Source organism: Aureobasidium subglaciale (assembly GCF_000721755.1).
Source record: "Aureobasidium subglaciale EXF-2481 unplaced genomic scaffold scaffold_14, whole genome shotgun sequence".
Classification (NCBI taxonomy): Eukaryota; Fungi; Ascomycota; class Dothideomycetes; order Dothideales; family Saccotheciaceae; genus Aureobasidium; species Aureobasidium subglaciale.
In genome coordinates this window covers 143,369-162,555 of record NW_013566981.1, presented here as the reverse complement: position 1 = coordinate 162,555, position 19,187 = coordinate 143,369, and the positions used below count along the sequence as shown (strand labels likewise).

Genomic DNA, 19,187 nt, shown 5'->3' with positions numbered 1-19,187 from the left:
TATACCTTTTTGCTGTAGACATCACGCGGCTACTATTTCCTGACAGTGGTCGACATGTGAAGACGCGTGATATTCTGCTCCTCATTGTCATTCATGCCAATTCCTGAATCATATATACTACGTTTCTGCATAATCCCCGAACTTCTGAGAGAGCTCGCTTATGTTGCTTGGTCGGAATATTCGAGTACAAAGCGACCCTTCCCCGTCACATGCATGATGCTGGCAGATCAAAGAAAAATCATCCCGGCTCCTGACAATGTAGCCAAGCTCAGAAGCACCCATCCGCACCTTTTTGCATAGGATGCTTCGCTAGGCGCTCCCTTGCCAATGTTGCTCTCCCCACTAGTCATAGCTGTGCAACTGGCTCCACATCCATAGCCAGACGGGCAGCATCCTCCACCAACACTGGCTGCGCAACTAAACCAGCCATTAGCACAGTTGCCGGTCAGGACTGCAGAGCTCGCACCGCTAGGTGCTATCACTGTCAGTCCAGAATTGGTGATGACAGCCGTGCTTGCAGATGTAGGACAACTCGTCGTGTCACAATTCCTTCCAACTTGACAACATCCACCGAGATAGTATGCACTGCACATATAGAATCCAGTGGGACAGCCAGAGTAGATGATGGTGCTCGATGTCGAAGTGGGAGTACGTGACTCGATGCTTGACAACGACATCGGAATTGAGGCTGAGACCGATCCAGACCCACTTGTTGGCAAGACTGGTGGAGCTGCAGTAGATAAAGGTGGACATGTTAGTGAACCACAGGCTCGATCAGTGTGACAGCAACCACCTCCAAGGCTAGCTGGGCATGTTCGGAAACCAGAGCTGCAAGTCAACGGTCCCTGACCGGAAGATGATGGACTGATCGGTGTCGAGGGCACTGATGATGTTGTCGGTTCGCTTGAAGCAGGGAGTATTGTCGTCGTTAGGACAACTGTCGTCGTCTCGGTAGTTCCAGATGTCGCTAACACCAGCGTGGTGGTAATGGTCCGGACTGAAGCTATCTGGGAGGTAGAACTTGCTGGGATGATGAAAGTTTGAGTGGTAGTGCTTTCAGACAATGTTGACCATGAAGCTCCGGTGGTCACAGTGACTACTGGCAGTGTAGTAGTGGTTGTAGCTGTTGATGCATACACGCCTAGACATCGCGTTAGTTAGTTCTTGTTGAATCATCGTTTCGACATTCAGCTCACATCCAGAACCTTGGCACGCATAACCGGGTATGCAGCAACCGCCATTGTCGTTTTCACAAGTCATGTATCCAGCAGCAGTATCGCAAGAGCCAATCTTGCCTCCACAACTCGCACCATTTGGACAGCAGCCTATCGTTGCACCGTCACTCTCCGGAAGAGACATGCACGTTTCATCGGTAGCACAACAGCTGTTGGGGTACCCAATTGAGTCGCAGCTGTTGGTGCCAATTGGGCATTGATACGTCCGGTCGTGTAAGCTGCGGCCAAAGAATCTGTGAGGAAAAACAGACTGTTGTGAATCTGCATGTAAGAGTAGCGGTGGCAGCAATTCCTCAACGGTGGACATATTTGCAAACAGTATTGCAGGACTGATCGAGCGTCGGAGCTGCGCAGGCTTATCTCTATCCATGTCGAGGGGACCGAACTGCCAGTAATCCAGAAAGAACTTCTCGCCTTGGTCTCCGCTCATTTTTCTCACGCCAAACGGAGAAACATCATTGAGCCGCTGCTGTATCTCGAAATTTCGCCTGATGTGGTGTTCATGCTCAGGATAATACTTTTCACCTGGCGGTAAGTTGTAGGGCCAGTCTTGACTGTAGGTAGGAGTCGCGAAGATGATAGCAATCAAGGTAACAGGCAAAGCAAACAGTCCGGTCGCTGACGCACGCATCATTCTTGAAGCGTCGTAAAAGCAAAGGTGGGGACACGCTGGGAAAGAGATGACAACAATGTCAAGTATAGAAGATATCAGCTAACGTTGTGAGTGCTGGCTTGGTCATGATGCAGGTCTCGCAATATGAGATAGAAGGCAAAATAGATTGCCATCATAGTAGTACTTAGCGTTGCCTAGCTACAGTGCAGCAAGTAGGATGATGGCGCATCTTGAGCGACGAGTGAGAAGTCACAGAAATCTGGAGATGGACAGGCCGACGCGATCTTGTTACTTGCTTGATGTGGCTAGAGAAAGTGGCTGAAAGCGAAAGCTTGGCGTAGACGAAAATGTCGACGAGCTCGCTTGTGCGCACGGATATCTCCGCTTGGGACACAGAATTCGACGCCGTCAGCCAGCTTCTTTTGAATCTCTCGTCCGCGACCTGTGATATCGACATCAACCGACATCGACAACCGGTACGTTCATATTCCACATCCTCTCCAAGAGCCCTGTCAGGAGCACTACCGCCAGCCTCCTTTTCGCCGCATCGCCAACACCTCGCATCGACCCGCGCGCGCCGCCGCCTCCTCAATACTTCAAGCCTTCTCGAAACCATCAACTAACACCTTTCGCCTGCAGCAATTATGGGTAAAGGAAAGCCAAGAGGTCTCAACGCCGCCCGCAAGCTCCAGAACACCCGCCGTGAGGGTCGTTGGGCCGATCTCAACTACAAGAAGCGTCTTCTCGGTACCGCCTACAAGTCCTCTCCCTTCGGTGGTTCGTCGCACGCCAAGGGTATCGTCCTCGAGAAGGTCGGTGTCGAGGCCAAGCAGCCCAACTCGGCCATTCGCAAGTGTGTCCGTGTCCAGCTCATCAAGAACGGCAAGAAGGTCACCGCTTTCGGTACGTAAAAAGACGCAGAGCCCGTGGGGCGCGCATCACAAAAGACGACCAGGACAATTCTAACAACTCACCCAACAGTCCCCAACGATGGTTGTTTGAACTTCGTTGACGAGAACGACGAGGTCCTCCTCGCCGGTTTCGGTCGTAAGGGCAAGGCCAAGGGTGATATTCCCGGTGTCCGCTTCAAGGTCGTCAAGGTCTCCGGTGTCGGTCTCTCCGCTCTGTGGAAGGAGAAGAAGGAGAAGCCCAGATCGTAAACAACTCGTCTCTGCGTTGTACGACTCTTACGCTTTCTTCTCATCGCGGGCGCGGAAACAAGCAACAACAAAAGATTCTCTTTTCACATCACCTGGTGTCAACATCTATCATGCTTGCGGGTTGAATCGGCTGGCGAAAATGGGACTTTGCGAACAAAAATGAAAAACAGTTTCCAAAAACACCCAAAACAACTTTCGTCCGTCTTGCTTCTGCCCGCTGCACGGAGCAATCTTCTTTCCGCCCCTGCTCTCTGCTTTCTCTGTTTTTGGCATCAGATCTTTAACCCAGCGTCTTGTGACATAGCTTACGGAATGCACTTGTCCAGCTCTGGCTGATGAACGAAAGATACCCGCATTCTCTCTACTGTCCACACCTGCCACTTCTTGATTGACCATCAATGTGCAATTCTTCTGACTGACAACAGGCTAACACAGGTTCAAGCTATCCCCTCTTCTCTCTCCTTCTCTTGTTTCTAGTCTTTCTCCCTGGTTATCCTCCTTCTTTCTATCATTTCACTTTGCCACACTCTGGACTTCGCCCATCTCCCTGTGGCCTTGTCCAATTTTAAGTGCAAAGAAGATCATCTCTTCTGTCCTACTACTCACCGGAATGTCTCCTCTTCGGAGCGTGGGCATATCGGTCCATGTTTAAGGTCAACATCTTCTCTAGCTGTCCGTATCGCTTCAATGCAAACATATCACATCAACAACCAAATCCTTCGTCCCAGGTTTCTTACTTCGTCCTCGCGCTTGAATACTGTCTTGCTCAGACTTGAAGCCTTGATCATTGCACGGAATCGGATGATGTCATACTATAGCAACAACAATTATCTAGATATCTTACAAACTGATCTATTTCCAGAGCACATCTACTTTGCCTCCTTCTTCCTATCCTTTAATCCCTCAACACCTTGTCCCCACGCACCAGCCTTCTTTCCCCACTTCATCGTGCCCCAAATATGCGTCCATGAGAACTTTGGCGGCGGCTCCTCACTCCTCCTAAAAGGACTAGCTCCATGTCTAAACATGACTTCATCCTGCACCTCATCCACCCCTCTCGATGCACCCATTCTCGCATCCCGCCCTCCTTCTGTAAACACCCCAGATGTTTGAGCAGGAGATGGCAGAGGTTGAGAAACTTCCCATGAGCGAATGGAGGACGGGAGGGGTTTATGCCATCCTTCCTCCACTCTGGCCCACCATTTCTTACCACACATTTCCCAAAGACGGGATTGTGCTCGGCGGTAGGCGAAGCGTTCGTCTTCTCCGGTAAAGGAGCGGGTGTTGCTGAAATCAGGACCGGAGTTTCCTTGTCGTAGGCCTCGCATTCTCATATCGTCGTCTGGGTCGATGGGGCCACGCTCGTTTTGCTCCGAGAGTCTGCGGATGCGGTTTGGAGGGTCGTCTTCGAGGCTGTCTGCTGCTAGCATGCCTTGAAGGCGCGAGTGTGTGTAGTCGGGTTCTGAATAGTCGGGGTTGCTGGAGGATATGTTGGGGCGGAAGGGTGCGGTGGCGTCTTGATAGGCTTCGGCAAAGGTTTCGGCGTATACGGCATCTTGGGTTACTCCTTCGGCGGTGCTCTTCTCGGGGAAGAAGAGGTCGTCGGGGCCGGCGGAGGCGGTGATGAGGAGCTTACAGCGGGCTTCGTAGAGAGCATCGAGGAGAGTTATGAAGCGACGGGCTTCGTTCTTTTGGAGCAGCGAGAGAATTGGTACGTCGTTTAGGATTATGGTGTGATAGGTTGAGGCGAGGGTGATGTAGTCGGCGGGTCCGAGGGCAGAGGCGCAGAGTTCGGCAAAGGTCCAGGAGGAGATGCCATTCCAGCTTCGAGGTACGGGGACTGTGCGGCCATAGACACGCATGGTCGCAGGAGTCCATTCAATCTTGGAGGCTTCCGCGCCCAGTAGTGTCTGTTCGGCATCCAAGACTTGGATAGCAAAAGCTGCTTGCTCCTCCTTTGGAGCTGTGGATCCGGGATTGATCAGGAAGTATGTAGGTGCTTTTACGGCATCGGCCGGTGTTTCTGAAGTATCCTTGCCGATTTCTTCTGTAGTATCAGAGACCGCCGTCTCACTTTCGAAAGCTTCCATATCCGTGACATCGACAAAGCGATCTTCTTCGGCGATTGGAGGTGGTGCTTGAGAGTCGGCTTCGTATCTTCTGTAGTCCTTACCGCTGCTCATCTCCCAGACTTCACAACGGGCTTTGAGTACCTCGAGGAAGCCAGCGAATTCACCCTGTCCAGCAAACATGTTCTCGCTCCTACCCTTGGTCGCTCGTCCTATCCCTAGCTTCTGTGTTATGCTCTGCAATCGTGAAGGTGGTGAAAAAGCCATGCCGGCTGCTTTGTGTAGTTCTTCAGGCATGCGATTACTCGTTGCTATCAGCACACCACCTAGTTGGAAAAAAGAGGTCATCAGATTGGTCATGATCTTAGACGCCGCTCTATCCGGTAGTTGAAATTCGTCGAGGAAGAGTATTGGCGAGTTGTTGATCATGTCACGAGCAAGCCAGAGCAATGAATGTTCTTCCACGTCTGCACCAGCAGTATGTGGTAGCCTTGATAGACGGTTCCTCCTTAATTGCTCAAGTTTTGCAAAAGTATCCAGCATAAAGGTATTGAAGTGCCAGCGAGCCTTCTTCCGGTTTGGTAGACAGTCGGCGAATAGATCGATGAGCATACTCTTGCCTGTGCCTACTTCGCCATGCAGCATGAGGCCGCGAGGTGAATCCAGATTCATTGCGGCTTCGTGACTGGTGAGGACTTTGGTCAAAGCTACACTGTCCCGCTTCTCTCTTTGAGCGAGAATGGTCTGCCATACTCCTCGTTTTGAACCATCAGCATCTAAGTTGGTATTTACTGAAGGACCCACAGCGCGAGTTATCTGATCGAGTCTGTGCTTGTACTCGACTGTTGGTTCATAGTCTTTTAATCGGTCATATAGCTTTTGTAGATGTATTGCTACGAGATGTTGGTATGTGATCTTGCGCAGATGATATAAGATGACTTACCTAGTCTGTGCTGGGCAGGATCCTGAGTTATGCGATTGGTCACGACCAAAGCGCGGTACAGGACGAGCGGATTGGTGATGGCAACACCAGTATTGGGGATTGAAGACAACGACATTACAACAAATGCAGGACAGAAAAAAAAGGGGCTCCACCCGCGACTGACGAGATGTCACAATTGAAAGAAGACAAGGAGTTGTCGTCTCATGTTGCACGATCTCGAAAGTGAATCGAAGCGAGAGACGATCGACGTCACGGTCAAGCGTGGAGAAGACGGCGTCGCGCGAGCATCGGCAGAGCCTCAATCTCGTCCACAGCATCGACATGTCCACGTCGCAGATGGACTAGAGACGACCATGGAAAAGGAGCAGTTCACGCCGGCGCGACTGTCCTTCTTCTCCATCTACAGCCCGCCGCTGGGACCGACGGACGAGACGTTTGGCGATCAAGTGGTATTCTACTATTCGCGGTCAGCGCAGGAAGCGCGTGCAAAGGGCAAAGCAACAGCAGACGAAGACCGACTGTCGGAGAATGAAAAGCTGCTACAGATCGGCCTTGCCCAAGGCATGGCAGGCTTCGCCAGGTACAGCCAACTGCCACTCGACCGAGAGGTTTGCATGTTAAATATGGTCAAGGAACTTTTCCGATGGGGAGCCCATTGAAGCCGTCGAGACCGAGAAGTCGCGTATCTTGATGCACGAACTGGAAAAGGACTGGTGGGTGCTGGCCGTATGTCTGATCCCAACCCTGACCGTCAACTCGTCCATAACTCACGTGTACCCTGCAGTCCATCGATCTCACTCGTCTCCCGTCGTCCAACAAAGAGCACGAGTACGAATACTCGTCACGCGAAGTCAGCCCGGCACCGCTGCTCCTACAACAGATCCTGACAGCCTTCCGTGTCTTCACCCTCCACCATGGCCCGTCACTCAGCGACCTCTATGTCAGACTTACGAAAGACAAGTTCTCTGCTACCCTCGATCGCTTCTGGACTCGCTTCTGTCGCAACTGGGAGGTTCTACTACACGGCAACCCTGCTGTCGACATCTTCGGAGGCCTGAAACTCGCATCAGGTGGTGAATTGGGCTATGGCGTTGGCGAGGAAGATTGGGGCAGTGGAGACCGAGAAGTGCTGGAAGACCTGGTACACCGCACCGAAGGTCTTGTCGACCTGCTGGTCCACCGTTTTGGTGAAGCCGCCCCACAAGAATCTGACCACAACAACGACCAATACACTCAGGACACTCTGGAAGACTCGAGGAAAGGGCTCCCATGGCTGGGCTGCGGTCATGAGCCCCAGGCTCAAGACGGTCTTGTTTTCAGCGGTGTCGGTGCCATCACTCGTCCTTCGATTCGCGACATCTCCACATGGGTCCGTGATATCTACGCCTATGGCGAGCACGCTTATGGTGTAAAGGACAACCCACATCGCCAACGTCGTAAGAGACGTAGGCGCCAACCCGCGGGCAGTCCAGATGTCGAACTTGAGACCCCTCCCGCTACCGAAGAGGATCTCAAGAAAAAAGCTACCCATACCTTGAAGGATATCAAGCTCCCTCACGACCCTCGCCCACAGATGCATGACAGAGTAGCTTCTCAAGATCATGCGACGGGTGATCAAGGCACTCAAGTCGCTTCGCATCCTGGTATCCCACCTCCTATAGTGAGCGCTGTTGAAGCCTCGCTTGACCGAGCAAGTGCTTCGGCCGACGCTCATGCTTCTGACCAGCCACCGATGCCCTCTAAACAATCGTCAGGCTGGGGACTTGGAAGCTCTGACAAATGGGTCAAATATCTCACATTCGGTCTAGCATCTGGAGGCAAGCGCGCAGAGTCACCAAAGCGACAACGACCAGAATGCCCGCGTCGAACCTCCACATCTAGCCCAAAGACTGTCAAGGGTGTTCCATTTCCCAAATCGAAAGACGACAAGGACGAAGCCCCTATGCAGCATCTCGACCCCAGTCCGGACGGCTCCCAAGCAATGGCTGCCGTCCAGCGTCAACGCCGACAAGAAAACATAGGTCACTTTCTCATCGGCTATCGCGGGGACCTTGAACGCGAACCAGCAGAAGACGACGACAGCGATACCACTATCGGCGGTTCCGAGACTCCCGAGGCCGAAACCAACCTCTTACGTACCATCAGGGTCGAACTGGCCGATAGGGAAACCCAAGACGAGGACCTAGATTCGCGCGACAGTTTCGTGAACAACGACACCTCATCACGATTGCGCGTATTGGTCTACGTGCATCGACCATTCATCCACGTCTTTCTTTTTGAGCAAAGGACACCTTCCCTCAGTATCATGGCATTTTACCGCGAACTGCACAAACACCTACGCCCCTTGCACAAAAGCCTTCTCAACAGCACATCTGCGCAAAATGTTGCAGACAGGATAGCAGCAGCACACACCTCGCCCCCCGAACCCAACTCTGTAAACCCACAAGCAGCGCCTTTCGCTCCACCCCGCAACAGCCCTGTCTTCGACCTCGTCTACGACCCCGTAAATCTCAGCTGCCACACTTCCCTCCCCAACATTCCCGAACCCGGACAAGTAATTCCGATCGGAGGCAGTGTAAGCACAGCCAGTAGTGGCAAAGATGGACCACCCCAATGGACTCGCTTAGAAGCCCTAAACGTCCACTCCCATATCCTCTTCACCCTGCACCATTCGGCCAGAAACGCCCAAGAAACCGAACGTACCTCCAAGACCTCCCGACATTGGTGGGTCGTATGGCTACGCATCCCCCAACCCGGCGAGGAAGACGGAAAACACCCTCGTCCTGAACACTGTCGTACCGCGTTCTTGGTAAGGAAAGCTAGGGATCACGTTGTGGAGAGGAAGGGTCTGGGAGGTGGTGCAAAGGGTATGGCTAGTAGGGTTAGTAGTGGCATGTATAATCTCGTTGGTGCGAGGGGAGGTGGTAGTGTGGAGCAGACAGAGGAGAACTCGGGTAATGGATGGGGTAGTGCGGCTGCTTTGGCTGGGGGTATTGGGATTGATGCGAGGAAGTATGTGGAGAATTTGCTGAGTTTGAATCGCTAAGGATGATATACTGGCCAGCATTAGTACACGAAACTGAAATCTCTTCTTGCCAATTGATGCCTTTATCTGTTGCTTCTCGGGCTTTTCAAGCCGTGATTAGAGTGGCAGAGCTGCTGTTTAGTCTTTTCTTCTATTGCTCTCGACGATATCTTGGAATTTCTCTCAAGAAGCAAAAAAAGAAAAAAGAAATAAAAAGCGTGGCTTTCTGGCTGGGGGTAGAACCCTGACACTAGATATATCGCCCATTCACACCACCTTAACAGCGGTCATCCGACCTCAATACCATATGATTGTCTCTCTATAGTAGTCACATACATACACCCGTTAGCTGTGTAGTCATATATCGCATGATATGTTCAATATACCACATCTAAACTCGTCCTCGAATGTTTTCCAAAGCTTCAACTACAAACTGTCGCACCACCCACACATTCCCATTAACCAGTTGACTAATTCCTCCAACATCCATACTACCCATCGACTGAGTATTCTCTACTCAATCACATGTGAGTCACAAAAGAAGTCATTTTTCCATATATATATGTGTCTAATTTCGTGCAGTAAACTCTATAATAGAAAAGAGAGAAATCTCATAAAAGCAGATCAGCCTGGGCAAAAGTCTCGAAAAAGGTCACGCAACCTTTGAATCAAAGTGATAGACGTACAGTAGGACGAAAAACGAAACTGGGGGTTTCTTTAAATTAGGTGCCTGCTACTCATTATATGCTTGTTTGCTGTTGCTGTTCTGCTTCTGCTTCTGCTTCTGCTTCTGCCTCATCTCACAGTCTGCTTATACTTCAGCAGTATCTGTGTTTTTTCGGCGTAAAATATAATATGCCACAAAAACAAACCAATTGTCTAACCCAAAACACCTGAAAAAGGGACAAAGCGTTCATCAAACAAAACAAAAAACAACTGAAACCGAAATAAGAATGAGTATCAAAAAAAATGTTCCCAACCAAGAACACACATCTCATCTATAACTACGCGTTTCCAGGCTTCTCATCAGTATCAATATGCCACACGATGTAATTCGGCAACCCATAAACCCCGTATCCAGCTCTCTTTGCCATCTTGGCAAATCCTTCCGTCTCTGCTTGGTTTTCAAACGAGTACGAAGGAAAGTTGATGCCGCTGCGGTGGACGTCGGCTTTGACGAGGATGTTCACGCCGCCAATGCCGTCCAGTGGGATCTCGACGTCCTTGTCTTCGCGCCAGTCGCCCATTTTTGCCATATAGGTGCGCCCGGTGTCGTATTCTTTGTAACCTGCGAGGAGAGCATGTTAGTTGATGGATGTGGGAATAGGGGAGAGGACTGCGTACCTTCGGCCAGCACGGTGTCTTTGTCGAGGGTAGCGGCTAGCTTGAGGGCTTTTTCGGATTCTTGCCACGAGTTGTAGTCGAAGCGACCTTCAATGTCGCGACCATTCTCGTAACGGTGGAACCAGACGTCTACAATCGTCGTTAGTAAACTTATATCGGCTCAAGCTCAAGAGAGCCAACGTACTGGGAACAAGGACATCGCGGTCATGTGCGATAAAGTCCTCGATAATCTTAGAAGGACTGTCCTTGATGTCGACGTCGCGCCAGTAGACCCAGCTGTGCTCAGGCTTCATGGCAGCACTAAGAAGGTAGTTTCTGGCCTTGCCCATGGCCTTTCTGCGAGGGCCCTGAGCAGCGAAACCGTGTCTGTCCTCGACACTCTGGCTCAAGTGAACACCGAAATCTTTCTGAACAATGGTAGCACTGCGGAAGGGAATCGAGTCGGGGCGAGATTGAATGCGCTCGAGTTCCTTGGAGAGGACGGCAAGCGTGTCGTCGGTGCTGTCGCCAACGAGGAAAGCGAGATCGATCAGCTCGTGGGGGTAGGTCATCTGAGAGATGAGATCAAAGTAGTCGTTGATGTAGGGAGCGGCATCTCGCAGGGGGGTGAGGAGAAGCACGCGCTCCTTGTTGTCAATGGCTTGTCTAGTGCTCTTTATAGGGTTGAGGTCGACACTGGTGATGGTGGTGTGGTTGACTTCGACGGGAGCGTGGTGGTTGAAGATGACGGGAGTTTGCAGGCTGCCTGTCCAGAGCATCTGCTCATTGGGTGTCATTTGCATGGGCGACTTTGCAGGACCGAAGCAGTAGAACCTGGCGGGTCAGCATGGTACAATGGTACAATGGGTAACCAGACGGAGACGGTCGAGGCAGTCTGTCGCAATCCGCGCCGACGGATGGAAAAGAGCTTACTTTTGCAGGTCTTCTGCCGTGCCTGTGACACCCCTCCATAGCAAGACGACAAGGCCAACTATGGCGACGACCAGCAGGAAGCGGGTGCGCGTGAGAAAAGTCCATACGGCTCTGGTTGGGGGCAGCCTGGCCTTTGCCGCCTTCCATGATACGCCGCTCTTGGGCATCAGCATGGCGATATGCAACTATGACCACGTGAAACCAGGCGGCCCGGAAGCAATCGTTCGTCGCGGGAAACTCGAAATGACAGCAACCTCCTCGGCGCTGGCTGGCGCTTCGTTCTGATTCCGGAGAGCGTTGGTTGGGAGTCCACTGCTCAATACGACAGATGTCTGCTTGGCTTGCCAAGACTCGGGGTTTGTTTCGTGGGAGGGGACGATTGTTGTTGCTCTTTTTGCAAAGCTCTTTCCTGCTGTATTCAAGGGAAATGCGAGTTTGAGGGCGCGGTTTCTGTTGCGACGGCTGGCCTCTCGTCTCTGCCACACAGTCGTGCTTTCCCCATCGGGAAATGATTTGCTACCAACCCCAGCATCCTGAAAGCCACCTAATTATTGTGAACTTCTCCAGTCCGTGAGCCCCTGAGTCAGACAAGTACATAAGCCAGACACGTACATCTCACCTGCTTTCTGATGGCACTCTGGAGACATGTTATTGCTTTGATATACTGTTCATTAATTAGAATACAATATATGCTGTAGAGCTGCTAAATATGCTGCCGGAACAGTTCTCGCCTCTCATTCTCTTCGTAGATTAAAACAACTTTTGAAACGCTGCATGACCGTCCATAACAAAACAAAGGGTATTCGTCAAAAATCATAAATCCATCCCTCGAAACAATGTGCCGTCCTTCTCACTCACATCCTGGCCCGAGCCTCTCCAGGCTTGGGAAACGCCTGTTGCAAGAATGCCTTGCCGAGAGGATTGGCCAGGGGAAGCAGCCTCTGCCTGACAATGCCGTTGAGCTGCTCCTCGCTGTGAATGTGTTTCAGACCTAGCGGGTCTCCTGCCTCTGCAATGACCTCAATTCTCGCCGCCTGTTGCTTGAACTCATAGGTCTTGTCGTCGTCAAGCGTGCTTCTCAACACCTCTGCCGGCTGGACATCGTCTGGCTCGAACAAGTCAAGGAGGGCACCTAGCTGACGCATACCCTCTGGTCCGAACAGCTTCTGCATCACAATGGTGTTGAGCGCATTGTACTGGGTGTCGGCTTGAAGAAGCTCCTTTTCCTCGTACAGCATGCCGCTACTCCTGGCGTTGACCTTTGTCTGAAGCTTCTTACCTCTCCAGCCAATGCCATTGACCAGAAGACGCTGAAGCTTCATCTTGGAGTCTCCCTTCTCAGCTCGTAGATGTGTCTGGGCTAAGTTGTGCCTGTTGTTACCATCGCTGCTGCCAGTCTGAATCTTGACCCGTTCGTTCTCACGTGTTGCGCGGGCGTGATCGAAACGTGGGAAGATTTGAGTCTTACCGGCATCAGCCGGAACAGCGCCGCTGATAAGAGGAACCTGAGTACCATCTCTGAAAGCGCGCTGGATCTCATCGAGGCGTTGGTTGTTAGCCTGGTCCTGCGCCTCGGCTTTCAGAGTCCAGCCCTGTCGCTTCGTACATTTGCTCCTCTTCTCTACCATACGGGGCGGACTTTGTCTCTTGGCAGCTTTGTTGCTTGGTAGAGTAGCTTTGCGTATTGCTGGTGAGATGGACGCCGAGGGCGTAGGCGAAGCTATTGATTCGGGAGGCGAGACATACATGGACTCAGTCTTGATCAGAGGGACCGGAATATAGTCAAATCCGATCGAGGGAGCACGCGTGTACTGCAGAGTTGACCGATCGGCAGTCTCAGCAAGATGCTTGAATGAGGGCAGAGTTACAGTCATGGGAGCAGGACTCTGCCATGGTGTGGAGGTAGGTCTTGCAGGCAGCTGATCTTGACGGTGAGGTCTGAGAGTAGTACTGGCCGTTGGGCGTGCTTGAGACAGGCTCATATGCTGTCGAGCTTGCACATCACGGGCCATGAAATGGTCGTTGACCTGCCCAGCGCGATCGGTTGCTCTGCGCCTGACATTTGTGTGGTTGTGTCTATAATACATTAGCTCTGTTTGGCAAGCGTCGTCCGAGTCAAATACCCACAGTTGCACGACCATGCTGATGACTTCCGTGGGAGAGATGTTCTTAGGGGTTCCAAGATCAAGATAGTGGTGGAGAGGGCTCTTGTGTGATGTGTATATGATAGGTACGATACTTGACACTGGCTCTTGCCGATTCGATAGGAAGAACTTCCGAACCAACAAAGCACAAGTCAAAGAAAAAGCCCAACCCGAACAGAACAAGAACGATAAATGATCGACAAAAGTACCAAGCCGATGGACGCACTGCCGTTGTGGATTGAGATAGTGAGGGAATGAAGATGAAGGGAAGGTTTTCGCCGACCTGATATACTCACAGCATGCCAGGACATAGTCAGTATCGCATCTGTGATCATGACTGACAATGTCTCCGTTACACAACGCAGCACTAGTGCTAGTACGCATTGGTTGCCGCTCAGGGCAGTTACAGGTTGTGTCCAACAGGAGTGAATTATTGGTGCGAGCGACAGACGCTTGAGCCTCCTCTGCAGGGACATGGTTCGCAAACCTGGTCAGCTCTTGTCCAGATCTTCTTCCAGTCACGCAACCGCTCATAACTTTCTACTTTGGGGCGTGCAAGCATGCGTCATAATCCTTCACCGCTGCTTTTTGGGCAATCTACTCTCATTCACATACGTATAGGCTCTGCAGAAAAAGACATGAAGATCGATGTGAGGCGCCTTTGTGCATGTCAGTCCGAATGCAAAGTGTCAAGGGGTATGTCGTGTTGAAAGCTGTGACTAGTATCGGAAGAAATAACCGGCATACGGCGGTAGATATAGCGGGTCCGAAGCGATGCCATGAGCAGAAGAGCCTCTGTGATTCGTCTGACTTGCGCGGCACAGCCGACGGATTCAAGAACGCTGACCGGGCACGAGCGGCTGCCAGGGAAAAATGATATATCAGAGACCCGAAGGATCGAAGAAGCCTGAGGTAGGCGATTAGTTGGTGGCTTGCAAAATAAACGAGCGCCATCCCGAGATGTCTGACCAGATCCATTCGATTTCGTGCCGTACAACTTCGCTTGGCAGTTGATGTGAAGGTCCGGCATCCAGGTTCTGAGTCCCTTGCTGGCGCGGAGCGGATCCGAAAGCCGCTACTGTTGATGCTGAGTGGAGAGTTCTGCGCCGCATCGGAAAAACTACCGTGACTTATTGACAGATTGTAGACGTCTGCAACTGTATGCACATGCGATTTATCCCTTGTCTGGCAGGTGTCATATTAGGCAGAAAGTGTATACCGCTCTTTCGAAGGCCGTCATGATGTCTGATGGGTAGCTGCTTACAATTTCAGTCTGCCATGCGAACGGCAGGCGGAAACGCGCATCAGAGTTAGGACGTCGTACAACGGGAGCGTGCATCTTCTAGAGCACCCCATGAGCATGATTCGAGGCATGATTCGAGCGGATGAAGGAATAGTGCCCACAGAGCGCTCCATGTTGGTAGAGATAGAGGCAAGAAAGAGGTTGAGATGAGTCAGGAGATTTGCAGCAGCTGCCTGACCGAATTTTGGGGACTTGATTAAATGAGTCGTGTTCTGAGAGGACAATGACCACAACTCTGATCCCCCGATGTAAGATGCTTACGCTTTGGGGCATTCAGATTTGGCTGCTCCAGTCGTGGACGGGCATTGATCAGTTGATGCGCGGGAAACCCAACTGCCGGGAGTCTTTAATTGGTCTGTGAGAGCGGCTGTTGAATGATGGGCATCAAGTTGGCTGTTGTGCAATGTCTACTGACTCTTTACAATCGGCTCTTGCAGTCCGGTTGCCCCGATTGGTTGGCAGCCGCTGCCTTGCAGAGAGGCGTCCCGCGTACTCCACTGTAATAGACAAGCTCATGCGCAAAGTGCTGAAAGAGTGACACAAAGTCTTGAAGAGCAGGCGCGATGGTAGTGCCAGAACAGTGGTCGTGCAAAAAGTTGAAGACTGATGAAACGGGTTCCGCGCGGTACGCCATCTCATACATGCTGTTGTGAGTGAGATGAAGGATCGTCCGCTGCTTTTGCTATATCGAGACAGCGCGATCACAGCAGGACGCCGACCTCATGTCAAAGGTCGCCGGCTATGTGCAGAGGTCATGGCATCGGATCGCCAAGATCCAAGGTTGTGTGCAAGTTGAGTTGGCTCTGGAAACATGATTTGTTCCTTCTTCATGATACGGCGTGATGTCTAGAGAAGCTCAAGTGTGGTTCGCCCTGTGTCAAAGTCAAGGTTCCTCGCATGAGACATTTTCGGTTGATCATGCATTGAGCGTTTCAAATCTAGACATCAGCCAATCAGGAGGCAGCACGCGAGTTTGCCAGAAATATGGTAAACAACCAAATTGTTTGAAGTATGAACAAGAAGAATCTCATACGATAAGAGTTATTACAATAAACCCCATCCGCCTAACTCGTTAGAAGCCATTAGAAGAAGAAAGGAAATAAACTTTGTGAGTAAAAGGACCATTCGATGCACGCTATCCTGTATTTTAAAAGAATGCTTTCGCTCAAGTCAAACCCGGAGCCGGTATGTGGGTAGAAAAAACCTTCGGGCATTGAAATAGATTGAGAATGTCCCGTCGATTAGTCTACGCAAGACAAAGAAAACAGAATTGAACGCCATGCAATTTGATCAACACCAAGTCAATAATGACCCGTTTAAAGAAGACCGAACATGGCAGCAACGACACCCATGACACCAGCGGCGGCAGTGGGAATGTACATTGCGTTGGCAGCACCGGTGTTGGTAGACTTGGAACCACTGCTGCCGCTGGCAGAGCTGGGGTTCGAGCCGACACCGGAAGGTTTGGAGACAGTGCCGTTGCAGACGTACTTGCCACGGATCTCGCCACCAGACTTCAGCTTGGAGAAGGCATCGCAGCCACCGAGGGTGCTGGAAGACTGGATGTTGAAAGCACCATCGACCTCCTTAAGAGCGGGCATGGTAACGCTAGAAGATATTAGTGCTGGTTCAGTGATTTGCAAGGAGCAAATGAAACTTACTTGGTGAAGTCGCCGTACAGGTCGAAAGCGCCGGTAATAACAGCGAGCTTGGGGAAGCCGTTGACCATCATGAGTTCGGTGTTGTTCTGGATGGAGAAACCACCACCAACCTTGGTGAGCGAGGGGAAGGAAACGTTGTTAAGGTTGGAGTTGGAGACGATGGTCAAGTCACCCTTGTTGGTACCGACGTTGGTAAGGTTGGCGCACTGCAGAGACTCGAACTCGTTGGAGTAGAAACCGAGGGAACCGTTAACGGTAACGAGAGAGTTAAGGGCAATGGTGGAGACGTTGCGGAAGGTCATGTTGTTGGCCCAGATCAAGTTGGGGAAGATGGCGGAAACGTTGGCACCGTTGGACTCGATTCTCAGCGAGGTGGTGATGTTACCGAGCTGCATGGAGATATCGTTCAGGTAGTTGTTGTTTGTGATGAAGACAGTGTCGACAACAGCAAGGTTGATACCATCAAGAGTCTGGAGCTGAGTGTTCTGGATGCTGAGGGTGTTGGCTTGCTCGACGCCGCTGGTGAAAGCGAGTTGCTGGAGACCAGCGAGGGCGTTCCACTCGATAGAATCGACCTGGGAGAGCTGGGGGAACGAGAGGGTCGAAAGAACCTGGAGCTCGGTGAGGGTGAAAGCACCGCCAATGACCTGGAGGCTGTCGGCCGAGATGGAAGGAATCAGGGAGTTGTTGGTTGCGGTAAGGTCACCCGTGATTCTTCTAACACCAGGGATCGAGACGGCCTCACCGAGACCGGTAGCAATGGCGATGGAACCGGAGAAGGTGGAGCAGCCAGAGAGGGCCGAGGCATCAGCGGCGGCGTTGATGGTAGTGGTACCAGAAACGCTGCAAGAGCTCTGGGCGTATGCGCCACCGATGGCAGCAAGTGCCGGGACGACGTACTTCATCGACATTGTGAGAGGGTATTAACTGAGAGGCCGCGCGTCAGTATTGATGATACAAAAATCGTTCGTGCAAGAGAGGGGTAAATGTGCGACAAACGATCTGGCCAGCTCCTGGGAATGAGAAGACCTCCAATGCGCAAGACAGATTGTGCGGACAAGCAAGATGTGTGCGGAAAAATCAGATGGATAATCTTGGACGTACCTTGAAAGTGTATAAACTGTTGCAGGTGAGAAATCGCTGGGATAAGTGTAGTGCAAGTGGAAAGGTCCAAGTGCAACAGTAATGGAGAGCGAGTGTGAGAAAGGTGAAGCGGCCTTTTGCGGTATAAAAACACTCGTAATAGAAACAACGAGAGGAAGGTGCGAAGGTGCTTGCGAAAAGAGAGGGCCGGGCAGGGGGTTGTTTTGAAAGATGTCCGCCCTGGGTTGAGCTTTAGCCAAGTCCTTAGTGCCCTCTTAGTGGCAAACATCGTTACGCGGCTATTTCCTGCGCAAACACCACCACCAAACATCAGGTTTCCCCAGGCTCTGGCCGCAAGAGACCGCCGCGGAATGGAAACTCTTCTCTTTCTTTAGCAACCAGCATGCGTGGCGATCGTGTCTTGGTCGCAACACTGCTCCACCTCACTCCGAGGACCCAAGCCTTCAACACAACTCTGATGTGAATATCTCGAAATGTTCTGCCTCCAGTCTCATCCACAACCCGTCATAAAAGTGGTTGGTCGATCTCTTGCTTTGGCTCCCTCGTTGACCAGGCGCTTTGACATATTTCGGTGCTCGCACTGTTTCGGCTGGATGTTATCCTGCAGCCACCGCAATCTCGCATCGTCCATTTGGTCAATTACATGTCCGTTATCAGCAACGATTTGATTGCTCAACTTGACCTCTCCAAATTGCTCTCGTACTTTCTCCCAATCTTGGTAGATACCTATTTCTTCTCGATCAGGAGGAGATTCTATCATTCTATCTCTCTCTTTCTCCGTCGTGGCCCAGAGCAACGGCCGGGATGCCCTTCCCGTCCCCAGTCAAACAGAATTTGCCCTAAACTGGACTTCGTGCTTGGTTGTGGTGGCGAGTTCACGAATGTGTGGAGCACACCAGCCATTCCCAGCTTGCTGTAAGATATTGTCCTCTCGACCAATCTTGCACGTCTTTTTCAGCAAGAAATGCTGACACTCAGCCTCAACCGCCAGACGTCGCGTCAAGGTTTCGGTAACACGAATTTGCATCGTAAGAGGTTGCTCGCTTTGCTATCATGCTTTCAACTCCTGGCGGGTCCCGCGATACCCGTTGTCAGAACCTTTGGAAACACGCATGATCGTCGTGAAAATGTGGCTGCACTTGCTGCTTCCTCGGTCGCTCGATCGAACCCTCCGACTTGGCACCTCTTTCCGGCCGTGTCGAGAAAAGATCAACCCCGGCTTCCGTGGCAGGTAACAGTACTGCATCCATACGAAAAGCCAAATAGCAACTGCCCGGTGTATTTGTCTGTTGGGAGTTATGTTTCAGAAGGTGCGAAAATATCTTCGTTGCCTCTTTGACATCGACAGAGATCAATTTGCGTTTGGCGGTGATCAACATGTTATCGCCGAGTTGATTGTCCGGCGTTTTCAGCAGATTCGGTGCATGAGTGCCTCTCGTGCAGAAACGTTAGCCGCTCATCGCAATTCATGTCGGAATATTGGATGGCCGATGTGCTCCAAAGTCCTTGCTTACGAGTAGAAGACGATCTTGCGACTTCACGTTTCCCAGCCGACAAGATGTCGTGCGACACTGCTGAGCGCCAGCAGATTTATATCGTGCCTTGCATTTCGTCGTGGCCCTGTCGAAGCGGCAATATTCTGCTGGCGAAGCATTGAATATCTTGCCGTGACTT

The 19,187-nt window shown here is 51.5% G+C and overlaps 8 protein-coding genes across 8 annotated transcripts; 3 read left to right on the top strand and 5 right to left on the bottom strand.

The window, feature by feature from the left end:
• Positions 1-59: 59 nt before the first annotated feature.
• Positions 60-2,094, bottom strand: AUEXF2481DRAFT_89843 (uncharacterized protein). Its single transcript, XM_013487212.1, has 2 exons — positions 1,197-2,094; positions 60-1,141 (listed from the first exon to the last, which is right to left on the bottom strand). The coding sequence occupies exons 1-2, from the start codon at positions 1,867-1,869 to the stop codon at positions 228-230; spliced, it is 1,587 nt and encodes a 528-aa protein (XP_013342666.1). The 5' UTR covers positions 1,870-2,094; the 3' UTR covers positions 60-227.
• Positions 2,095-2,256: 162 nt separating this feature from the next.
• AUEXF2481DRAFT_89842 (uncharacterized protein) lies at positions 2,257-3,368 on the top strand. Its single transcript, XM_013487211.1, has 2 exons — positions 2,257-2,751; positions 2,830-3,368. Exons 1-2 carry the CDS (start codon positions 2,493-2,495, stop codon positions 3,006-3,008), a joined length of 438 nt encoding a protein of 145 aa, XP_013342665.1. The 5' UTR covers positions 2,257-2,492; the 3' UTR covers positions 3,009-3,368.
• Positions 3,369-3,698: 330 nt separating this feature from the next.
• On the bottom strand, positions 3,699-6,618 carry AUEXF2481DRAFT_98800 (uncharacterized protein). Its single transcript, XM_013487231.1, has 2 exons — positions 6,021-6,618; positions 3,699-5,970 (listed from the first exon to the last, which is right to left on the bottom strand). The coding sequence occupies exons 1-2, from the start codon at positions 6,133-6,135 to the stop codon at positions 3,878-3,880; spliced, it is 2,208 nt and encodes a 735-aa protein (XP_013342685.1). The 5' UTR covers positions 6,136-6,618; the 3' UTR covers positions 3,699-3,877.
• On the top strand, positions 6,328-9,079 carry AUEXF2481DRAFT_41224 (uncharacterized protein). The gene is made up of 3 exons (XM_013487106.1): positions 6,328-6,600; positions 6,653-6,746; positions 6,805-9,079. The coding sequence occupies exons 1-3, from the start codon at positions 6,374-6,376 to the stop codon at positions 9,064-9,066; spliced, it is 2,583 nt and encodes an 860-aa protein (XP_013342560.1). The 5' UTR covers positions 6,328-6,373; the 3' UTR covers positions 9,067-9,079.
• A 653-nt stretch (positions 9,080-9,732) lies between these two features.
• On the bottom strand, positions 9,733-11,791 carry AUEXF2481DRAFT_41223 (glycosyltransferase family 62 protein). Its single transcript, XM_013487105.1, has 4 exons — positions 11,302-11,791; positions 10,574-11,202; positions 10,390-10,518; positions 9,733-10,333 (listed from the first exon to the last, which is right to left on the bottom strand). Exons 1-4 carry the CDS (start codon positions 11,472-11,474, stop codon positions 10,050-10,052), a joined length of 1,215 nt encoding a protein of 404 aa, XP_013342559.1. The 5' UTR covers positions 11,475-11,791; the 3' UTR covers positions 9,733-10,049.
• A 364-nt stretch (positions 11,792-12,155) lies between these two features.
• AUEXF2481DRAFT_6089 (uncharacterized protein) lies at positions 12,156-13,442 on the bottom strand (the record flags this gene model as incomplete). The annotated part of the gene is made up of 2 exons (XM_013487005.1): positions 12,156-13,377; positions 13,429-13,442. 2 exons carry the CDS (start codon positions 13,440-13,442, stop codon positions 12,156-12,158), a joined length of 1,236 nt encoding a protein of 411 aa, XP_013342459.1.
• Positions 13,443-15,693: 2,251 nt separating this feature from the next.
• AUEXF2481DRAFT_41220 (uncharacterized protein) lies at positions 15,694-17,723 on the bottom strand. Its single transcript, XM_013487104.1, has 3 exons — positions 17,514-17,723; positions 16,410-17,336; positions 15,694-16,356 (listed from the first exon to the last, which is right to left on the bottom strand). Exons 2-3 carry the CDS (start codon positions 17,318-17,320, stop codon positions 16,065-16,067), a joined length of 1,203 nt encoding a protein of 400 aa, XP_013342558.1. The 5' UTR covers positions 17,321-17,336; positions 17,514-17,723; the 3' UTR covers positions 15,694-16,064.
• A 267-nt stretch (positions 17,724-17,990) lies between these two features.
• AUEXF2481DRAFT_289338 (uncharacterized protein) lies at positions 17,991-18,864 on the top strand. Its single transcript, XM_013487230.1, has 2 exons — positions 17,991-18,428; positions 18,505-18,864. The coding sequence occupies exons 1-2, from the start codon at positions 18,157-18,159 to the stop codon at positions 18,746-18,748; spliced, it is 516 nt and encodes a 171-aa protein (XP_013342684.1). The 5' UTR covers positions 17,991-18,156; the 3' UTR covers positions 18,749-18,864.
• Positions 18,865-19,187: the final 323 nt, after the last annotated feature.